We start from the raw sequence: 24,793 nt of genomic DNA, 5'->3' as shown, positions 1-24,793 counted from the left end.
TGCAGATGTAGAGTTTAAAAATCTTTAGTTTTGGTGGCCAATCTGCACACCGGAAGCCATATGTCAACCATTTTCTTTATCATTAGGGCCAGCAGCTGCATGTTTTGCGCCTTCTTTCAGATAACATTTTGTGCCTGAGACCACGTTGTCTTATATACAGAAAGTCAAAAAAGGGACAGGGGACCTAGTATTGACCAGATAAGGCTTTTTAGCCTTGTTTTGCCTCTCTTATGTTAAATTATGCTTGAAAGCATAATGATGGCTTGGGGTCAGGTTGCATCTAATCCAAACCTACTCCACCAGTTTTTAGGGGTTAAATGTACCCCAGGATACATAACATATTTATGAAATATTCTCTATTTAACCTCAGTTTATACAATTTTTTTAGCTGGAGAATGTTAACAATGAACACAACAATTTCTTTCTTTACCAAGCCTGTGAAAGTACATGGCTTGGAAAATATATCAGAACTGTGAGTGATTTTTCATAGTACAGTAACAGTATTGATAGCAGAATTGTGTGTGACACATCCCAATATAATCTGTATGATAGAGGTGTGACATAGCCCAGTGTAATTGTTCTAACAGTAAAATATGTGATATAGTTTAGTGTATTCTATCTGATAGATTCCAAATCTGATCTAAAATTGTATCATTGCATGATTTACGTAATGTTTGATGTATCTAAAGCTAGTGAAAAAACAAGAATTTTATGTAACAGATCACAGAGTGATGTTTATAACAAAATGTAGATTATATATCCTTGTATAACAGACTCGCATTGAAAATATCACATGGCAGAAAATGAGGAATGGATATAGGAGATCAGGGAGAGCACAGAACTGACAAAGGGAGGAGGAGACCAAAGGCGAGCATTCAAATTTTCTTTGAAATTAGGTTGAACTCCATTTGTTTAATAAAAATTATTTGGCTTCTTTATTCACCAAAACCCAATTAATCTGTAGGCCAAATTTTAATAGATTAATTTATTCTGGTGTTACACATTGAAATGGAAGACTGGTTGGAAATTTTAGTGGTGCATAATGAAGGATTTAGTTGAAAGAGGCTGAACTTTAAATATTTTAAGTAACTAATCTTTGTCAATGTGTAAAACATTGAAAGCTGTTTTCGGGTTGGGGCAGGAGGACTTACTAAACTGGGCATGTGAAATATAGTGGTCCCACTACTCCACCTGGTGTTGGAAAACATGCAAGGTAAAGAATGGTATAAATATTCTCATTTTAAAATTTTATTTATCCAGTTGGATTGTGAGGTCCTAGTTATTAATACAGCTTCATAAAAATTTTGAGGCATGACCAGGAAATATTGCTCTCGGTGCAAGACCTAGGTAAATATTGAGACTTTGGAGGGGCGAGGACCCTCACGATGCAAACATCATACTCAAAGTTTCAAATGCATGTAATTACAGACATAGAAAATGATTCATTGAATGTTGGTTGTTCTTAATTTGAAACTAGATGTTCTCAAGTTACAATCAATGTGGAAGCCTCTCTGATCAACAATAATTCAACTCTGGCCAGCCAAATAATCTAGAGCAATTAGCTTCTACTTAGTCTCAGGTTTTTGAAATTCATTCTGGGGATTGAGGCTTTGTTGGCTGTGCCAGTATTTATTCCCCATGCATTTGTTCTTGAGAACATAAGTCCATAAGAAATGGGAACAGGAGCAGGCCATTTGGCCCCTTGACCTAGCTCCACCATTCAATAGGATCATGATTGATCTGGCATTCCTCATATCTACTTTCCAAGAATTTATCTACCTCAGCTTTAAATATACACAAGAACTCTGCTGTCACAGCTCTCCATGGCAAGGAGTTCCAAAGACTCATGAGGTGTTGGTGAGCAGCCTTCTTCAACCACTGCAGTCTGTTTGATGCAGATACATTCACAATGCTGCCAGGGAGTGAGGTTGAGAAATTTGATCCAGTGACACTGAAAAAAAAGTGATATATTTCCAAGTGAGGGTGAGAACTTGCTGCCCTTGCTGTTCTAGATGGTAGTGGTCTTGGATTTGGAAGGTGCAGTCTGAGGAGCCTTGATGAATTTCTGCAGTGCATCTTGTGGATGGTATACACTGATGCTACTGAGCGTCGGTGGTGAAGACAGTGGGTGTGGTGTAATTCAAGAGGCTGCTTTGATGGTGTCAAGCTTCTCAGATGCTGCATTTAGAGTTGTGGAGTCTTACAGCTTCAGTCCAAATTGCCCGTTCTGATCAAACTAGCTCCACTTACTTGTGTTTGGCCCATACCCCTCTAAACCTTTCCAATTCATGTAGTTATCCAAATATGTTTTAAATGTTCTAACTGCACCTTCATCTACCACTTCCTCTATCAGTTCATTCCATATGTCCAGGCAAATGGGGAGTATTCCATCCCTCCTAACTTATTGCCTCGTAGATAATGGACAGGATTTATGGAGTCAGGAAGTGAGATCCTCATTTCAGGATTGCTAGCATCTGACATGCCACTGTATATTTTGGCTAGCCTAATTGAGGTTCTGGTTAGTAGTGACCTCAGGATGTTGATGGTAAGAGATTCAATAATGGTAATGCCACTGAATGTCAAGGGACAATGGTTATGTTGTCTTTTGATGGAGACAGTCATTGCCTGTATTTGTGTGGCATGAATGTTACTTGCCATGTGTTAGGTCAAGCCTGGATATTGTCCAAATCGTTTGCATTTGTATGTGGATTCCCTCACTATCTGAGGAGTTGTGAATGGTGCTACATTGTGCAATTACCAGCGAACATTCCCCACTTCTGACCTTATGATGGAAGGAAGGTCAATGACAAGGCAACTGGAGACGTTTGGCCCTAGTTCACTACCCTGAGGAACTCTTGTAGAGATGTCATGGAACTGAGATGACTGACCTCCAGCAAACACAACCATCTTGCCATGTGTCAGGTATAACTCCAACCAGCAGAGAATTTTCCCCCAATACTCATTGGATGCCACACTTGGTCAAATGCAGCCTTGATGTTAAGGGCTGTCACTCTCAATTGACCTCCAGAATTCAGCTCTTTTGTCGATGTTTGAAACAAGGCTGTACAAATACCAGGAACCGAGTGGATCCGGTGGAACCCAAACTGGGTATCACTGAGCAAGTTATTGCTGAGCAGGTGCTGCTTGATAGCACTGTTGATGACACCTTCCATCACTTTACTAATGATCAAGAGTAGACTGGTGGGGTCATAATTGGCCAGGTTGAATTTGTCCTGCTTTTTGTGTACAGGACATACTTGGGCAATTTTCCACATTGTTGGGTAGATATCAATGTTGTAACTGTACTGGAATAGCTTGGCTAGGGGAACGCTAGGTTTTGGAGCACAAATCTTCAGTACTGTTGCCCAAAATGTTGTTAGGGCCCCTAGCCTTTGCTGTATTCAGTGCCTCCAACTGGTACTCGCTATCACGTGAAGCGAATTGAATTGACTGGAGACTGGTGTCTGTAATGGTGGGGACTGTTGGAGGAGGCCGAGATGAATCATTCACTCGGCACTTCTGGCTAAAGACTGCTGCGAATGCTTTAGCCTTATCTTTTGTACTGATGTGCTGGGCTGTTCCGTCATTGAGGATGGGGATATTTGTGGAGCCCCCTCCTCTAATGAGTTGTTTAATTGCCCACCACCGTTTATGACTGGATGTGGCAGGTCTGCACAGCTTAGATCTGATCTGCTGGTAGTGGGATCGCTTAGCTGTGTCTGTCACTTGCTGTATTTTTAATTGTGCACTTAAATACCAAAACAACTATTGTAAAAGCCAAGGATGTCTTATTGGTTACTGCTGCGTTTTTAGAAAACAAGAAACCTGACACTTATGGTGAATGTTGCTTATGCAGGTACTTGTTCACACAGTAATTGAAGTTGAGTTTGCAGGTGAACTGGATCTGAAGGGTTGTGTACAAATAAAGCTTTGGTTGGCAACAAGTAGCAGATTGTCACTCCCAATGACAAAGGTCTGCTTCTCCTAATAGCCATGTGAATGGTTCTCTGGTAGCTGAAGAACTTAGGGCTGTGAACAAGATACAAAGAAGCTTTCAGACCACAACCAGCCAAGTAACTCTTTCTCAGTTCTGTGCAGTATGGCACTGTAAACCTGAAGAAAGTTTGTTTATCTTTACTTCAGCAGATGCTGTTAGCTGTGACTTTTAATTAGTGAGTTAGAGACCTTTTGTAAGTGAACCAGTGTGCCTCTTGCAAGCCAATGGATGCATCTAGAGAAGGAAGACTGACAAGCAGCATTCTGATCAGCACAAAAATCATCACAATAATTTCAGCAGCTTTGTGAACAGGAACCAGTGACTGCTTTCCTGGAATTTCCATCTTTCCCTAACACCAGTATGTTTTTCTGTTCATGTGTGTGTGTGTGTCTTAAGGGGAGCTCGTGAAGGGATTAAGTTGTCTGGTAACAGTTCATACAACCTACACACTTGTAATAAATAGTATTTTTTTTAAAGTGCAGAAACCTGCGTGTAGTTTTAGTCAATGTGGGTGTAGAACGCATGTAAATTAGGAAAGCTTGCATATTTTTAAAAAATTAATATTTCTAACAGCACAGGAATAATGGGGATTGATCTCCAGCATGCCAGTGCAGTATGTCAGGACAATGTGTATCAAATGATAGTGAATCTGCTGGTGTATGAACATAGAACATTACAGCAGAGTACAGGCCCTTTGGCCCTCAATGTTGTGCCGACCTGTCATACCAATGTGAAGCCCACCTAACCTACACTATTCCATGTACGTTCATATGCTTGTCCAATGACGGCTTAAATGTACCTAAAGTTGGTGAATCTACTACCATTGCAGGCAAAGTGTTCCATTCCCTTACTACTCTCGGAGTAAAGAAACCACCTCTGACATCTGTCCTATATCTTTCACCCCTCAATTTAAAGCTATGGCCCCTCGTGCTCGCTGTCACCATCCTAGGAAAAAGGCTGTCCCCATTCACCCAATCTAACCCTCTGATTATTTTATATGTCTCAATTAAGTCACCTCCCAACCTTCTTCTCTCTAACGAAAACAGCCTCAAGTCCCTCAGCCTTTCCTCGAAAGACCTTCCCTCCATACCAGGCAACATCTTAGTAAATCTCCTCTGTACCCTTTCCAAAGCTTCCACATCCTTCTTGTAATGCGGTGACCAGAACTGTACACAATACTCCAAGTGCGGCCGCACCAGAGTTTTGTACAGCTGCAGCATAACCTCTTGGTTCTAGAACTCGATCCCTCTATTAATAAAAGCTAAAACACTGTATGCCTTCTTAACAACCCTGTCAACCTGGGTGGCAACTTTCAAGGATCTGTGTACATGGACACCGAGATCTTTCTGCTCATCTACACTACCAAGAATCTTACCATTAGCCCAGTACTTTGCATTCCAGTTACTCCTACCAAAGTGCATCACCTCACACTTGTCTGCATTAAAGTCCATTTGCCACCTCTCAGCCCAGCTCTGCAGCTTATCTATGTCTCTCTACCCCACAACGTCCTTCATCACTATCCACAACTCCACTGACCTTGGTGTCATCTGCAAATTTACTAACCCATCCTTCTACGACCTCATCCAGGTCATTTATAAAAATGATAAACAACAGTGGACCCAACACCGACCCTTGCGGTACACCACTAGTAACTGGTCTCCAGGATGAACATTTCCCATCAACCACCACCCTCTGTCTTCTTTCAGCAAGCCAATTTCTGATCCAAACTGCTATATCTCCCACAATCCCATTCCTCCACATTTTGTACAATAGCCTACTGTGGGGTACCTTATCGAACACCTTGCTGAAATCCATATACACCACATCAACCAGTACTTATTGCCCCATCCCTGGCTTAGCCAATGATGCTACATCCCTATTAGCGAATTAAAAAGTGTGTTCAGGAACGTGCTCAACAGAAACACTCAAAAATATGCAAGTTATGACAAGATGGATAGTGACAGATTGGTTCCATGGTTGCTTAGGTAAATGACAAATGAGCACACATGATTTTAAGAAAGCAAAACAATCAAATTGAAAGGCAGAAAACAATCCAGCACACACAGAATGCAGAATTCTTTTTGCAAAGCACTGCAGAAGTAAAGCACAGGAATACTATGAAAAGGGGGAACTAGGATGTCTGAATAAGTGCAAACTGAGGTTGTGGAAAGTGAGTAGGTGAATGGGTGTAGACTGTATGATTCGCGTAAAGACATCATGAATGATTGGTGAAAGGCCTGTTATATGCTGCAATTCTACTATTCAACCAAACAAAATATAAAGGATTATCATTTACATGGCATCCATTGTGACCAATGGATGCTGTAAAGCATTTCACAACCAATAAAGTCCTTTTCTGAAGGTTAGTCACTACTGTAATGGAGGAAATTTGACAGTCAAATTGCACATAGCAGCGAACTCTCAGAAACAGCAATGTGATAAAACTAGGCTTTCTAAAAACAAAGTGACGATGGATTAAATATTGGCTAGAAATTGAGAGAACCCCATTGCCCTTCTTTGTAATTGTGTCATTGCCATCTATCAACAAAGACGACCCAGGCTGTTTTAGCTTCTCTTTGGAAGATAAGTGTAAATATCAGCGCTCTCCCTTACACACAACGAACAGCTTTACTTGCCGTGATTTCACTAGAAAATGTCTGGTGCCACCAAGTCCATCTCTCACCATCAATATCGTAGATCCAGTGTTTACACTGAGACTTAATGTGCTGGTGTATACGTACACTGACAGTGAATCGGCTGATGTACATGCACGCTGACAGTGAATCTGCTGGTATGCACATACACTTAGATTGAATCTGCTGGTGTAAGTGTACACTAATGATCAATCTGTTGGTGTATGTGTACACTGAGACTGAATATGCTGGTGTATGTGCATGCTGACAGTGAATCTGCTGGTATGGGTGTACACTGACAGTTAATTTGCTGGCAAATGGGTACACTTTCAGTGAATCTGCTGATGTGCATGTACAATGACAGTGAATCTGTTAATGTATGTTAACACTGATAGTGAATCTGATGGTATATGTGTAGATTGACAGAGAATCTGCTGATGTATATATACACTGATAGTGAATCTGCTGATATAGTTGTACACTGATAATGATTCTGCTAGCGTGCAGGTAGACTGCCAGTGAACCTGCTGGTGCACATAAACACTGACAGTGAATCTGCTGATTTGCCTGTACATTGATAGTGAATCTGCTGGTGCACGTGTACGCTGTCAGTGAATCTGTTGATATACGTGCATCCTGACAGTGCATCTGCTGGTGTACGTGTACGCTGACAGTGAATCTATTGATATACGCGTAACCTGACAGCAAATCTGCTGGTGTACCACACACTGACAGGGAATCCAGTTGTGTATGTCTATCCTGACAGTGAATCTGTTGATATATATTTGAACTGACGGTGAATCTGCTGGCGTTCACATACACTTAGAATGAATCTGCTGATGTAAACATACACGGACAGTGAACCTGCTGGTGTAAGTGTGTTGTGAGAGTGAATCTGTTGGTGGCTTGTATGTACCCTGACAGGTAATCTGCTGGTATGGGTGTACACTGACAGTGAATCTTCTGGGGTACAGGTACAGTGTCGGTGAATCTGTTAATGTACATGTACACTGGTGAATCTGCTGGTGTACTTGTACAAGGATGGTGAATATGCTGATGTATGCCTATACTGACAGAGAATCTGCTGGTGTGCATGCACACTGACAATGAATTTTGCTAGTGAATGTATACACTGACAGTGAATTTTGCTGGAGAGTGTATACACTGACAGTGAATCTACTGGTGTATGTGTACACTGGCAGTCATTCTGCTGATGTGCATGTACGCTGACAGTGAATCCAGTGGTGGACGTGTATCCTGGCAGTGAGTCTGTTGTTATACATGTGCACCAACAGTGAATGCTGACAGTGAACCTGCTAGAGTATAAGTATGTTGATAGTCTGCTGGTGCACATGTACTCTGACAGTAAATATAGTGGTGTACATGTACCTTGACAGTAAAGCTGCTGCTTTACATGTGCACTGATAGTGTACATGTTTATCAGCAAATTTACTAACTGAATCTGCTGGCATATGTATACCCTAATAGTGAATGTGCTGGTGCACATAAACACTGCCAGAAAATCTGCTGATTTATGTGTACGTTGATAGTAAATCTGCTGGTGCACATGTACACTGACAGTGAATCAATTGGTGTATGCATATCCTGACAGTGAATCTGCTGGTGTACATGTACACTGACAGTGAATCTGCTGGCGTACATTTACAGTGACAGTGAACCTGCTGGTGTACATATGCACTGACAGTGAATCAGCTGGAGTACATGCACCATGATATTTTGTGCTTTCTAGTGTACATTTACAATGATTGTGTGTCTGATGGTATAATTGGATGAGGCTGTTAATTTATATTTCATCCTATGATCTCCTCTACTATTCACACTGCTAGATAATGGACTATATTTTAATTTCAGCATCTTATAACAAACAATTAAATATTCAAAGTTTTTGTTAAGAGAGTATTTTTCAAACTCAATGTAACATACCCGAAGGTTTCTTGCAATGGTTTACAGAAATTTATAGATTTGTATGTTCGGCAATCCCAAATTGTAGAATGACTATGCCGGTCTCCAGTGGGATAATGGGAATGTTTTTATATGGCTACACTATGTATACACTGATACAGTGAGTCTGTGAGTGTAGTTGTGTACTTGTGATCTATTTGTATGCTGACACAGTGAGCCTGTGGGTGTAACTGGATACTGCTTGTCTATTAGTGCACTGCTACAGTGAGTCTGTGGTGTAGGCTTTATCAAATCAAGAGGAGACTGGTTGAGGTGAACTATTTGATTAGGACACCAGATAGAAGGAAAACTCAGTCATATGAATTCGCTCAAACAATATTGTGATTGGGAAGGAAAGCAAAAGGAGGTGTTACTTGTCACAACTCAGAGTGAAGCACAAAATCCAAATGATTCTGAATTTCACATTCCTCAAATTAAATTGGTCAGTGATGAAATTCTGAAGAATTGGAATAAATTATTTAGCTACCTTGCAGAGGAAAATCAAACTGACCTGAGAGAGTTATTACAATCACAAGGAGATATATATTGGGAATAAGATGGGAGGTACTAAACTGATTATATTATGTTGTCAATATGGGAAATGCTCTTCCAATAAGCATTCTCCTCATAGGCTTAACCCTCTAAAATTGGCACAGCTTCAAAAGAGATTGAAAGCATGCTTAGAGACGACATAATCAAAGTGACTTCCAGAGAATGGAGCTCACCCAGAACCAGATGATACCCAATGATTGTGTGTGGATAATCAAAAAGTCAATGCAGTTATGAAGCCTGATTTGTATCCTATTCCACAGTTGGAAGACTGCATTGAGAAGATGGGACAAGCAACTTATATTTCTAAACTTGGCTTCCTCAAAGTAAACTGGTAGGTACCTTTATCTGAAAGATCGAACAAAATTTCAGCTTGCGTGGCACTGCTATTTGATATGAAGGATGCACCAGCCACATTACAAAGATTAACCAATAAGGTAGTTTCGGGATTACTCAATTATGTGGTGTACATAGACGATCTGCTGATTTTTAGTCACACATGGAAAGAACATATGGAGCATCCCGTGGAATTCTTTGATTGACTTCAGGAGGCAGGTTTGGTGATAAACCTGGCAAAGAGTGAGTTCGTAAAAGGCCAAGTCACGTTCCTAGGCCACACCATTGCTCATGTACAGATCGGTCCACGGATGTGAAAACATAGGCCGTTCGGGAGTTTCCAATACTGTCAATAAAAAAAGAAGTAATACCATTTCTGGGAATGAAAGGCTGTTTCTGGAAATTTATACGGTATTTTGGCTGAAAATGGCAGATGGAGTTCAATCTGGATAAATGCGAGGTGTTACATTTTGGTACCACAAACAAAAGTAGGGCTTATACAATTAATGGTAGGGCCTTGAGTAGTGTTGTAGGACAGAGGGACCAGGGGATGCACATACATAATTCTTTGAAGTGTGTATCACATATAGACAGGGTGGTTAAAAAGGCATATGGCACTCTTGCCTTCATTGCTCAGTCTTTAAGGTATAGGAGTTGGCAAGTCATTGGTGAGGCCTCTTCTGGAATACTGTGTCCAGTTCTGGTCACCCAGTCATAGGAAGAATATTGTTGAACTGGAGAGGATTCAGAAAAGATTTACCAGGATGTCGCGAGGTATGGAAGGTTTCATTTATAACAGAAGGTGGGATAGGCTGGGAATTTTTTCACTGGAGCTTAGGAGTTTGAGAGGTGACCTGATAGAGGTTTATAAAGCAATGAGAGGTATAGATAGAGTTAATGGTAGTTGCCTTTTCTCGAGGATGGGGCATTTCAAAATTAGTGTTACATTTTTAAGGTGAGAGGACGGAGATTAAAAAAGACATGAGGAGCGAATTATTTTACACAGTGGGTGGTTTGCTTGTGGAATAAACTTCCTGAGGAAGGGGTGGATATGGGTACGGTTACAATGTTTAACAGACATTTGGATGAGCACATGAATAGGAAAGGTTTGGGGGGATATGGGCTGGGGGAAAGCAAGTGGGACTAATTAGTTTGGGATTATGTTTTGGACCAAAGGGTTTGCTTCCGTGTGCATGACTCTATGACTTTATGACTGACTTGAAGTAGTGCAGAAAATTTTAGTGGACAGAAAGCTGTGTTGACCACTGTCCTGGTGTTAGCAATATCTAATTATGCAAAGCCACTTAAGGTGATTATCAATAAAAGTGATGTGGGTGTCAGTGCTCTATCCATGCAAGAAGGCAATGAGAGTAAATAAAGACCTATTGGGTATTTTTTCAGAAAGTGGACTGTTCATCAAAAGAAACATTCCACCGTGGAGAAAGAAACAGTGAGTTTGGTATTGGTGTTGCAACATTTCAAAATGTATGTGACTAGTAATGTTTCTGAGAACAGTGTGTATACTTATCATAACCCCTTGATTCTTTTGAAGAAATTTAAGGATAAAAATACCAGACTACTCACATAGAGTTTATTGTTACTGCCATTCAATTTGAAAATTATACATGTGGCAGGATGTAGAGAACGTAATTGCTGACACATTGGTACAACTTTGGTGAAGGAAGACAGAGGTATTCAGTGGCTGAAGAAACAAACTAAAATGGACTATTATTGAGTGTTTACATACGTAGAGTTAGTTATATATATTATGTAAGTATTATTAGTATGAAACCAATGGCTTTGAAATTAAAGCCTTACTGATGATATTTTTGTGGGGGGAGGTGTGATAATACTGTGCCTGTAAGAGATGTGTTTTATCCTATTTCTCTAGCAGAAGGTGTTGTCACACTGGTGACGAAATGTCTCCTTCAGACAGGCAGTTGGTAAACAGCTTTGAGTTCTCCTTAGGTGTTTTTTTTTAAGTCAAAAGCATCTTGAATGGGTCAGGCTCACAACAGACCATTCTGGTTTTGTTTTTAATTGGTTGGTAGGTTTTTGCAAGCTACTGGAGCAAAAATCTTTAGCTGTCAGCTGCAATATATTCTACGCCTGTGCGCCTTCCTCCACCTGACAAAGGAGCAGCACTCCAAAAGCTTGTGATTTTAAATAAACCTGCGGACAATAACCTGGTGTCATGTGACTTCTGACTCATACAGTGTGGGACTGTGAGGGTAGTTATACACTACTGGTCTATTTGTGCATTGATATAATGAGTGTGTGTGTGGAAATGTATACTACTGGCCTGTGTGCGCACAGACATAGTGGGTCTGTAGGTGTAATTGTGTATTGCTTTTCCAGATGTTCACTGATACATTGAGTCTGTGGGTGCAGTTGTATCTGCTGGTCTATTTGTACACAGATACAATAAATATGTGGGTATAGCTGCTTGTTGATATGTGTACTGATACAGTGTGTAAGTTGTGTGTTTGTCTGTGAGTGTAATTGCATGTTGTTAATCTATTTGTGCACCTTTACTGTGAGTCTATGGGTGTTTTTCTGCTTTGCTAGCCTTTTTTGTGCACTGTTACAGCAATTCTGCAGGTGTAGTTGTACACTGCTGGTCTATTTGTGTATTGATACACACTGAATCCATGTGTGTGCTTCATTATTGTTGGTCTATATGTGCGCACATACAGTCTTGTTTTATATGGCTATGTGTACAGTGACTCTGTGAGTCTGCTTGGATGCTGCTGGTCTATGTGAGCATTAATACAGTGCATCTGTGGGTGTAGCTGTATATTGCAATTGTATTTTTGCACTGATACAATGATACAATCATAGATCAGCAACATACACCTCCACTAACAGACACACTGTATCAGTGCTCACATGGACTAGCAGCATACAAGTACAGTCACAGAGTCACTGTATCAGTGTACACAATGAGTCTGTAGTGTAGTTGTGTACTGCTGGTATCTGTATGAATTAACAGAAACATTCTGTAGGTGTACTTGTGTACTTCTAGTCTGTGTGTATACTGATACATTAAGTCTGTGTGTCAAGTTATATACTGCTGATCAATTTGTGTACTGATACAGTGTGTATGTGGGTGCAACTGTACATTGCTAGTCATGTGTGTTTACTGATACAGTGAGTTTGTCGGTGTAGTGTGAAGACTGCTAGTTTATTGTGCACTGATAAAGCGAGTCTGGGGTGTAATAGTATACTGCTGTTCTAATTGTTCACCAGAGAGGCTGTGGGTGTAGTTGTACCCTGCAGTTCTAGAGAGAGTCATAGGTTCTGTTTCCATGCTGTATGAATCTATGCCGACCATAATCCCAAACTAAAGTGCTCCCACCTGCCTCTGCTTGGTCCATATCCCTCCAAACATTTCTTATTCATGTACTTATCTAAATGTCTTTTAAACACTGTAACTATACCCGCATCCACCACTTCCTCTAGAAAATCATCCTGCACACAAATCACTTCCTGTAAAAATATTGGCCCTCATATCTTTTTAAAATCTTCCTCCTCTCACCTTCAAAATATGCCCCCTGGTCTTGAAATCTCCCAACCTAGGGAAAAGACACTTGTCAGTCTCCTTTCCTATACCCCTCATTATTTTATAAACTTCTAACAGGTCACCTATCAACCACCTAAACTCCAGTGAAAGAAGTCCCAGTCAATCCAGCCACTCCTTATAATTCAAAACCTTCATTCCCAGCAGCATCCTGAAAAATCTCTTCCAAACCCTGTCCAATTTAATAATACCCTTCCTATAACAGGGAGACCAGAACTGCATACAGTTCTCTAGAAGAAGCCTCACCAATGTCCTGTACAATCTCAACAAAATGTCCCAACTCCTATATCCAAAGTTCTGAAGAATGTTCACCTGAGACAGTGAATCTGTGGATGTAGCTATGTATTGCTGGTCTGCCTGTGCATGGATACAGTGGGACAGTGGTTATAGATCTATACCACTGGCTTATGTGTGCTTTGCTACAGAATCTGTTGGTCTACTTGTATTCTACTGCGCATTTGTACACTGAGATGGTTAGTTTGTGAGTGTAGTTGTATACTGATGGTCTCTATGTACAATGATACACTGAGTAGTCCCATTCTGCAGATCTATGTGTACACTGATACAGTGACTCTGTGACTGTACCTGTATGCTGCTAGTCCATGTGAGCACTGATACAGTGTGTCTGTTAGTGGAGGTATATGTTGCTGATCTATGATTGCACTGATATAGTGAACCTGTAGGTGTAGTTGCTTACTGCTGGTTTACATGTACACTGATATAGTGAATCCATTGTTCACTCGGATACTGCTGGACTGTTTGTGCTTTGATACAGTGAGTCTGGAGGTGTAATTTTATCCTGCTGTTCTATTTGTTCACTGACACAGTGAGGTTGTGGGAGTAGTTGTATCCTTAATAAGACCATAAGACATAGGAGTGGAAGTAAGGCCATTCGGCCCATCAAGTCCACTCCGCCATTTAAATCATGGCTGATGGGCATTTCAACTCCACTTCCCTGCACTCTCCCCGTAGCCCTTGATTCCTTCTGAGATCAAGAATTTGTCGATCTCTGCCTTGAAGGCATCCAACATCCCGGCCTCCACTGCACTCCGTGGCAATGAATTCCACAAGCCCACCACTCTTTGGCTGAAGAAATGTCATCTCATTTCAGTTTAAATTTACCCTCTCTAACTTTAAGGCTGTGCCCACGGGTCCTAGTCTCCCCACCTAACGGAAACAACTTCCTAGCATTCACCCCTTCTAAACCATACATTATCTTGTAAGTTTCTATTAGATCTCCCCTCAACCTTCTAAACTCTAATGAGTACAATCCCAGGATCCTTAGCCGTTCATCATACGTTAAACCTACCATTCCAGGGATCATCCGTGTGAATCTCTGCTGGACACGCTCCAGGGCTAGTATGTCCTTCCTGAGGTGTGGGGTCCAAAATTGGACACAGTTCTATGTGTGCACTGATGCAGCGAGTCTGTTGGTGTAGTTGTATCCTGCTGGTGTATTTGTGCAATGATACCATTAGGTGTAATTGTATACTGCTGACCTATGTGTACAATCATACAGTGGCTATGTGCAGTGTCATTGTACAGATAAGCAAGCAGTATACAAGGAAACGGTGAGTCAATGAGTGTAGTTGTATACTGCTGGTCCATGTGCTTGTTGATGTAGTGAGTCTGTGCTTGGACTTATGTACAGCCACTCTCTTTCTGCATGGAGTTGGAAAATGGAAATTGCTTTGTACTACTGGTCTATGTATGCATTGATGCACTGAGTCTGTAGATGTAATTGTATACTGCTGTTGTATTTGTTCACTGACACATTGAGGCTGTGGGTGTTGTTGTATCCTGCTTGTGTGCTGATACAACATGTCTGTTGGGTTGTTGTAAACTGCTGGACTATGTGTGTATTGAAACAGCGAGTCTCTTGGTATAGTTTTGTCTGCTGATATATTTGTGCAATGATACAATAAGTCAATGAAGTTGTTGTATACTGATGACCTATGTGCAAATAATGATACGTTATGCCTATGTGTGGAGTTGTCTATTTCTACCCCTCAAAATTGTGTCTACCTGAATCATGTCAGCCCTCACTCAGCCTTCTCTGTTCCAAAGAAAACATTCCCAATCCCTCAAATCTCTCCTCATAGCTACAATTCTCTAGCCCTGGTAACATTCTCGTAATCTTCTTTGCACTCTGTCCAGAACAATTATGTCCTTCTTCTAATTCAGTGACCAGAACTGCACACAATACTCCAGTTACGGCCTCAACTGTGACTTGTACAGTTTCATCATTATTTCCCTACTTTTGTACTCCACTGCTCTTCCAATGAATGACAGCATTCCATATGCCTTCTTTACAACCTTATTTATCTCTACAGCTACCTTTAGGGACATATGCACTTGCACATCAAGATCTGTCACTTCATCTATTCCTCTCAGTATATTCCTGTTTAGTGTGTATTTTGTTTCACAGTTTGAGTTCCCTAAATGTATCACCTCACACTTGTCAGAGTTGAACTCCATCTACCACTTCCCTGTCCACTGCATGAACCTTTCGATACACTTGTATTGCATTAAATTCTGGTTGCCCCGTTACAGGAAGGATATGGAGGCATTGCAGAGGGTGCAGAAGAGGTTTTCCAGGATTCTGTCTGGATTGGAGGGCTGTAAGGATAGGCTAGAAAAACTTGGGTTGTTTTCTGTGGAGCCGTGGATGCTGAGAGGAGATGTCTACATAGAAGTCTAAAAACTTATTAGATGCATAGACAGGGTTGACGGTCAGAATATTTTTCCCAGAGTTGAAATATCTAATACTAGGGAGTCTGTATTGAAGTTGAGGGGGGTGAGTTCAAAAAAGATGTGAGGGGCAAGTTTTTTTTGCACAGACCTAGTGGAGGCGAATATGTTAGGAACATTTTAGGGACTTTTAGACAAGTGTGTGAACATGCAAGGAATGTAAGGATATGGACCAAGGGCAGGCAGAAGGGATTAGTTAATTTGGCATCATGTTCGGCACAACATTATGGCCCAAAGGGCCCAGTCCTGTTCTGTACTGTTCTACGTTCTAACTGTGTCTCGTTTTATTGAGGACACAGTACATGAATTTTTCACCCTCCGTGCCCCTTATGTTGTTTATATTACTTTTATTATTTATAATATATGTTTTGTTGGTCTTTGTGCGCCCTGATACATTGAGTCTGTGGGTTATGCTGCTGGTGTAATTTTGTAGTGCTACAGAGAGTCTCTGAGTGTAGATGTATGCACCTGATCTATTTGTGCATTGAGATAGTAAGTCTGTGGGTGTAACTGTATACTGCTGGTCTATTTGCGATTGATACAATAAATGTACGGGTGTTGTCATTTGCTGTTTTATTTGTGCACTGAAACTGTGAATGTAGTTGCATACTGCTGGTCCAGATTTGCAGAGATCCAGTGAGCCTGTGGGAGTATTTGTATACTGTTGGGCTGCTTGACCACTGATAAAGTGAGTTTGTAGGTGTAGTTGTATACTGCTGATCTATGTGTGTACCGATGCAGCGAATTTATGGCTGTAGTTACATACAGGCTGTCTTTATGCACTAATACAGTGATTGTATGAGTGTTGTTGTAATCTGCTGGTTTATTTGTTCAGTGATGCATTGAGACTATAGATGTGGTTGCGCTTTGCTGGTTTATTTGAGCAATGATACAGTGAGTATGTGATGAAGTTATTTACAAATGGTCTATTTGTTCCTTGATACAGTGAATCTGTAGATGTAGTAAAATACTACTGGTGTATTTGTTCTCTGAAACAGTGTGCCTGTGTATCAAGTTGTATACAGTTGGTTTATGTGTACATTGAGACTATGAGTCTGTGGCCATAGTTGTGTACTGCTGATCTCTGTGCCATGATACAGTAAGACTGTGATTGTAATTGGTTACTATTTGTTGTTGTGCCTATTTATGATCTATTTGTGCACTGATACAGTGAGCCTGTTGGTATAGGTGTGTACATCTGGTCTATTTGTTCACTGATACATTATGTCTGTGGGTGCAATTGCATATTGTTGTTTAATTTGTACACTGATACAATGAATTTACAAATGAGGCATTGCCAACCCTAACAATATTGTCTTAGAACATAGAACATAGATCATTACAGCACAGTACAGGCCCTTTGGCCCTCGATGTTGTGCCGACCTGCCATTCCAATCTGAAGACCATCTAACCTACACTATTCCATGTTCATCCATGTAATCATGGCATTGGGTACAAATATGTCTTTGTGACTGCATTTACCCTTCCACAATCTATGCAGAATCTAGTTGAAACATTTGATTTAGGAGCTAACATGATTGGTGAATTCCAGCTGCTTGAACCGAGCCAAATCAAGTGGTCTTCCAGCATGTCCTGAATCTTTGTTTCCACCTAAGCTTGTTTTTCTGGGCTCAAATAGTAAGAATTTTTTTTTTTAGTGACTCTCCCATGTCCACATAGGTTGAGTGAATGCAGTACATCCAGGTGTACCTGCACAGATGACCTCATACTCAGAAATCTTACAAAATCCTTCCATTGCCTTTCAGTCAATATGAAAACAGTGTCTAACTGTCCCAGTGAAGGTAACTTCACTGTTGCCCTATAGAGCTGCTCTGTCATCAGAGAGCGAGATGACTGGTGATGGTTGAACTTGAGGGTCACCATTCCTCAGGCAAGGGGAGAGGTTGAGAAAGAGTTATTCCTGGTGTCCTCAGCCAGTGTGGGAACTGAATCCAGACTGATAGGTACCATTCCAAATCACAAACCAGCCATCCAGCAAATTGAGCTAAATTAGACTGTCATTTTGGAGAGGGATTGCTTTGAGAACTGTCTACATCTGCTTCCATTTGACACTTGTCTCTGTCATCTTCCCCTCCTCTGACTACCAGACACACTTCTTACTCCTCACCCTCTTCCCTGCAATGATACCTTTCCAGTGTGTCTGTGTAACATAACCAAGGAAGGATTTGTGTAGAATAAAGGAAAACCCAAAGGGTTTTTGGACATATAAATAGCGAGAGAATAGCCAGGGAATGAGTAAAGCCCATGGTGACTATAGCAGTAATCTGTGTGTGGAGCTAAAAGACGTGGGCACAGTCCTCAATGAATACTTTACAATGGTTTCATGAAGGAAAAGGATAACACAGGTATAAACTTCAGGGTAGAGGTCTGTGAAATGATATTTGAAATTATCACGAGTGAGGAAATACTGGTGGGTTTTAGATAAATCCGCACGCTCAGATAAGATGTGTCCCAGGCTATTGAGGGAGTTTGTCGGGAGTACGTACAGGAGTTTTGGCAGCAATTTTTAAATCCTCTTTGGCCACCCGTTGAATCCAAAGCAAAGTGCCATATCAGATCCAAAATTGGCTGACCAGTGGGAATTAGAAGGTGATGGCAGTGGAATGTTCTGTAACAGGAATTCTGTTTCTGTAGAGCTGTGCACAGCTCAATGAGGGTACCCTTTCTCTTTTGTGGTTAAATTAATGATTTGGACTTAAATGTAGACAGTATGACCAAGAATTTCGTGGATGACATAAAAATTGGTGGGGTGCTAAATAGTGAGAAGGATAGCTGTAAACTGCAGGAGGGTATCAACAGACTGGTCAGCTGGGCGTAGCTGTGGCAAATGGAATTCAACCTAGGAAGTTGTGAGGTAACGAACTTAGGGAGGGCTAATGAAGCAGGGGATTGTACTATGAATGGTAGAACCCTGGCTAGTACTGAAGATCAGAGGGGCACCACAGATTCCTGAAGGTAGCAGAATGGGCCAATAAGGTGATTAAGAAGGCATATAAAATACTTGCTTTTGTTAGCACAAGATTGCATAGGCCTTGGTTGTTCTCCATGGAACGATAATGATTGAGAGTATTCCTGATCGATATATACACAATTATAAGGACATAGTCAGGTGGACAGGAAGGCACATTTTCCATTAGGAGTCAATAAGTGGGGGATGTAGATTTAAGCCAAGAAATACAAGACTATGAGGAGAGTCGCAGAGAATTTTTTTTCATTTAGAGGGTGATGGGAGTCTGGAGCTCACTGTTGGAAGGGATGGTTGAGATAGAAACTCTCATAGCATTTAAGCAGTTTTTAGACGTTCACTTGTATGGTCATCCTCCAGGGCTATGGGCCACAGCTTGAAAATAGTATTATTGTAGTTAGATCTTTGCTGACTGGCTTGGGCATGCTGGGCCAAATGTTCTCTTCCTGTGCTGTAAACACCTATGAATATTCTTTAACTTAATAGGAATAGCACATTGACAGGTTTTAGTTCCAAATCCCACTTGGCAATCTGTCGGATAAACAAAAAGAAACAAAATACTGAAGTAAAAGCTGAAAATACTGGAAATGCTCAGTTGGTTAATGGATAGTCTGGCTAGTGGTCAGGTGCAAACATCAAAAGCAGGATCTATAGTCAAAAACTGTTTGTCACACTCCCAAAAGATGTGACAAGGTGCTGTATGAAATTATAATTTATAACCAAATTAACCTGTTCTCCTGTATGCGTCGGGAACATCCGTGGAAGTGGTGACTCTGGCAAATGGTGATCTTTGTGGGATCAAGAATCAAGGCAGCTTGCTTGGTTAAAGTATGAAGTCCATTTCTGGGATTTACCCATTGTTATCTGTCTTCATGAGCCTGATGCTTCGTTTATCCCAATCTTCTTTTGAATGTCTCTCTCAATCTGTCAGAGTAACATTCATGAGTTATATTTGTTATGGTCCCAGATGATGTCAGTACTGTCAAGTCAGATCCCAATTTGAAATCTGGATTGTTGTTCATAGATCATAGTTTGTCTTGTTTAGGTTTTAACAAGGCATTCTGCCATTGAAATATGAACATGCAATGCTGCAGATTTGGTTTGAATAATAAAACAGAAGTTTATGTTACAATACGAATGAAGATAAAACAGAATAAGGCCTTACCATTTACACATATAACACAGACTTAGAGATTTTGAAACAAGTGATAATATAGAAGCCTAAAAATACTAATTTACAGATGCAAAAAATACCCCTGTGCAGCACCAAAAGGAACTCATTAAGTATGCACACCAGCTGAAACAAATCTTTTTCTCTAACGCTTGGAAAATCAGATTATGTTTCCCTAGAGCTATTATACACCTGAGCTTAAATGTTGTCAGCTTCACATAACTTTTTCAGATGTTTGATTCAAACACTTCTAGTCTGGAACTCTTACTAAACTTCTCACTCAAAGGTAATCTATTTTAACTCCTTTCTCCTTCTTTCGGAGCACTGTTTCAGAGATCCAGCTTTGTCCAAATACTTCTGCAGAATGCCCTAAACTGAAACTAAAATGAAAAGCTGCATTTTTTCGAGCTATGGGTGTTTCCCAATGTTGAAAACAAAACCAAGTTCAGGAATTTCTAACAGAGAACCTGAAGTACAATTGTTTACCTTGCTCAGTTGTAAAATATCCTAATTTGCTTGAAAACATTCATTCTAACAACTACTTCTCCATTAAGTTGTTCTAACAAACTCACATTGGCAAGAAAAATATTAACAAGTATTTGATGAGGACAGTGTAGAGGCAGCTTTACTCTGCATCTAACCCCATGCTGTTCCTGTCCTGGGACAATTTGATGGGGATGGTGTCGAGAGAACTTTATTTTCCATTTCCTTTCCATTTTTAAAGAGTAGGAAGAGCTTTACTTACAGGTTGACAGAGTAGAAGAAGCTTTACTTTCAGTTTACCTTCAATTCACAGAGCGGAGGAAGTTTTACACTATATTTAACCCGAGGCTGTCCTGGGAGAGTTTGATGGGGATGATGTCGAGAGAACTTTATTTCGATTTTCATTTTGGTTTTAAAAGAGTAGAGGAAGTTTTACCCTGTATCTAACCCCGTGCTGTCTCTGTCTTGGAAGAGTTTGATGGGGATAGTGTCAAGGAAGCTAAATGTTCAGTTCACTTTTAGTTTAAAAGAGTAATGGGAATTTTACTCTGTATCCAATCCTGTGCTGTACCTACCCTGGGAGTGTTTGATGGGAACAGCATAGAGGGAACTTTACTCAATATCCTACCCATGCTGTCCCCGTCCTAGGAGTGTTTGATGGGTACAGTGCACATGGAATTCTACTTTGTACCAACCCCGTGCTGTAGTTGTCCTGAGAGAGTTTGAAAAAAGAGATCATATGACATAAAAATGATTTGGATCATAAAACTTGTTCTGCTATTCAGTTAGATCAGGTCTGATCTGATAATCGTGGAGTCTACTTTCCTGCCTTTTCCCCACCTCCCTTATTGATTAAAAATACATGTACTTCAGCCTTGAATACACTTAGTCACCCAGCCTCAACTGCCTTGTGCTGTAAAGAATTCTGCAGATTCACGAAACTCTGAGTGAAAATAGTCCTCAACTCTCTCTTAAATGGGTGACCCCTTATTCTGAGATTATACCCTCTGATCCTGACACTCGCTCAAGGGGAAACAACTTCTCAGCATCTGTGAAGTCCCCTAAGGATCTCATTTGCTGCAATAAGATTGCCTCTTATTTCTCTAAACTCCAATAAAATGCAGGCCCAACGGACTCCACCTCTCCTCATGAGGCAAACTCTCATACCTGGGATCAGCTGAATGAACCTTTTCTAGATTGTCTCTAATGCCTGTACATCGTTCCTAAGAGAAAGATCTCAAAACTGTCCACAGTATTCCAGCTGTGATCTGACTACTGTCTTGAGTTGTTTTAGCAAAACCTCTTATTTTTACACTCCAATACACTTGAAATAAAAGCTATCATTCCATTTGCCTTCCCTATTGCCTGCTGAACTTGGTAACCAGGTTTTGGTGATTCAAGCATTAGGTTTGCCCAAATTGCTCTGTACTGCAGGTTTCTGTAGCCTTTCTCATTTAAATAATATTCAGCATTCCTGCACATGTGCATAACCTCATAGTTCCCCACATTGATGGGGAGGGTGTGGATAGAGATTTACTGTTTCTCTGATTTCAAGGTGGCCTTGAATATTTGATGTTTTACCTCTGCCATCTGTATGAATTTTTATTGATCAGTCTGCTGTGGGTGATTTGTGTCCCTGTAGCTGCAGGCTTATTAATGTGACGTGAGCCTTCAACCATCTTAATGTTTCTATCTTCTTACTTTCCAAGCCCAGCTCTTAGTGGAAACAGACACATTTGGCAGCCAAGTCAGGATCAAGGGGAAGGAAACAGACCATTATCTCTGCATGAACAAGAAAGGAAAGCTAGTGGGAAAGGTAAGTGAGGCATGTGGAGGTCGAGTTGAACTTCTATCTTTGAATTCCCTACTTTAGTCAGGAGTATGGTTGGGGTCCAATAATTCCCATTTAAGCCCCAATATTGTGCTGAATCTTGTCACTTTGGGTCTCTTTCCTGTCACACTCGGTCTCTATCCTGTTGCTCTCGGTCTCTATCCTTTCAATCTGTGTCTCTATCCTGTCACTCTCGGTCTCTGTCCTGTCACACTCTGGGTCTCAATCCTGTCGTTCAGGGTCTCTATCCTGTCACTCTCGGTAGCTATCTTGTCACTCTGGGTCTCTATCCTGTCACTCTGGGTCGCTATCCTGTCACTCTGGGTCTCTATCCTGTCACTCTGGGTCTCTATCCTGGTGCTCGCTGTCTATATCCTGTCACTCTGCGTCTATATCCTGTCACTCTGCGTCTATATCCTGTTGCTCTTGGGCTTTATCCTTTCCATCTCGATCTGTGCCCTGTCTCGCTTGGGGTCTCCATCCTGCTGTTTGGGTCTCTATCCTGTCACTATGCATCCCTACCCTGTCACTCTGGGTATCAAACCTGACACTCTCAGCCTCCATCCATTTGGCCTGGATCTCTATCCTGTCACTCTCGCTTTTTATCCTTTCGCTTTGGGTCTATATCCTGTCACTCTGCATCTCTATCCTGTCATTCTCAGTCTCTATCCTATCAATCTGGGTCTCGATCTTGTCGTGCTCGGTCTTTATCCTATCACTCTGGGTCTCTATTCTTTTGTGCTTGGTCTTTATCCTGTCACTCGGTTTCTATCCTGTCACTCTGGGACTCTATCCTGACAGTCTGGGTCTCTATCCTGACAGTCTGGGCCTCTATCCTGGTGCTCGCAGTCTCCATCCTGTCATTCTGACTCTATATCCTGTCACTCTGCGTCCCTATTCTGTCATTCACAGTCGCTATCCTATATCCGTCGGTCTCTATCCTTTTTCACTCTCGGTCTATATCCTGCTCTTCTGGGTCTCTATCCTGTCATTCTCTGTCGCTGTCCTGTCACTATGGATCCCTATCCTGTCATCTGGGTATCAGTACTGACACTCTCAGCCTCCATCCATTTGGTCTGGATCTCTATCCTGTCACTCTCGGCCTCCTATCTTGTCCCTCTTGCTCTTTATCCTGTTGCTCTGGGTCTCGATCCTGTCCCTCTCGCTGTCTATCCTATCGCTTTGAGTCTCTGTCCGGTCATTCTGGGTCTCCATCCTGTCGCTCTCGGCCTATATCCTGTCATTCTCAATCTCTATCCTGTCACTCTGGCTGTCATGGCTGTCATTCTGGGGTTTCTCTCCTGATACTGTCGGTCTCTTGCCTGTCACTCTCGGTCTGTATTCCGTCACTCTCGGTATCTATCCCATCACTCTCGGTCTCTATCCCGTCAAGATAGGTCTCTGTCCTGTCACTTTGGATCCCTATCCTGTCATCCTGAGTCTCCATCCTGTCACACTTGGTTTCTATCCTGTCACTGTTGGTTTCAATCCTGTCACTCTCGGTCTCTATCCTGTCACTGTCAGTCTCATTCTAGTCGCTCTCGGTCATGTCCCAGTCACTCTCAGTTTCTTTCCAGGCACTCTGGGTTTCTACCCTGTCGCTCTGGGTCTCTATCCTGTCACTATGGTTCCGTATCCACTCACTCTGGGTATCAATCCTGACAATCTCAGCCTCCATCTATTTGGTCTGGATCTCTATGCTGTCACTCTCGGTCTCCTATCTTGTCACTCTGGTTCTCTATCCTGTCACTCTGGGTCTCGATCCTGTACCTCGCTGTCTATCCTTTTGCTCTGGGTCTCCATCCTGTCACTCACGGTCCCTAGCCTGTCACGCTGGGTCTCTATCCTGTCAATCTCTGTCGCTATCCTGTCCTAACCTGTCACTCTGGTTATCATTACAGACACTCTCAGCGTCCATCCATTTGGTCTGGATCTCTATCCTGTCACTCTGGGTCTCCTATCTTCTCCCTCTTATTCTCTATCCTGACACTCTGGGTCTCGATCCTGTCAGTCTGGGACTTGATCCTGTCCCTCTCGCTGTCTATCCTATCGCTTTGAGTCTCTCCGGTCATTCTGGGTCTCTATCCTGTCATTCTCAATCTCTATCCTGTCATTCTCAACCTCTATCCTGTCACTCTGGCTCTCTATCCTGTCACTCTGGGTCTTGATCGTGTCCCTCTCGCTGTCTATCCTTTTGCTTTGGGTCTCTATCCCGTCTCGCTCTGGGTCTATACCCTGTCACTGTTCCTTTCTATTCTGTCACTCAGTCTCTATCCTGTGTCCATCGGTCTCTATCCTGTTGCTCTCAGTCTGTATCCTGTCTAGCTCTGGATCTCTATCCTTTCACACTGGGTCTCTATCGTGCTCCTCTGGGTCTCTATCCTGTCACTCTCTGTCGCTATCCTGTCACTATGGGTATCAGTTCTGACACTCTCAGCCTTCATCAATTTGGTGTGGGTCTCTATTCTGTCACTCACAGTCTCCTATCATGCCCCTCTGGGTCTCAATCCTGTC

The 24,793-nt window shown here is 41.6% G+C and overlaps 1 protein-coding gene across 2 annotated transcripts in view; it reads left to right on the top strand.

The window, feature by feature from the left end:
* Positions 1 to 24,793, top strand: part of LOC125458324 (fibroblast growth factor 18-like) — a 107,512-nt gene that overhangs the window by 68,743 nt on the left and 13,976 nt on the right. For both annotated transcript variants that reach the window (XM_048543524.1, XM_048543523.1), the window contains exon 4: positions 22,158 to 22,264. In XM_048543524.1, the coding sequence (XP_048399481.1) occupies positions 22,158 to 22,264 (107 nt within the window). The remainder of the gene's footprint in view (positions 1 to 22,157; positions 22,265 to 24,793) is intronic.

This window comes from Stegostoma tigrinum, chromosome 13, assembly GCF_030684315.1.
Source record: "Stegostoma tigrinum isolate sSteTig4 chromosome 13, sSteTig4.hap1, whole genome shotgun sequence".
NCBI classification, from domain to species: domain Eukaryota; kingdom Metazoa; phylum Chordata; class Chondrichthyes; order Orectolobiformes; family Stegostomatidae; genus Stegostoma; species Stegostoma tigrinum.
Note: the sequence above shows the minus strand (reverse complement) of the source record. Positions and strands in the feature narration are given on the sequence as shown.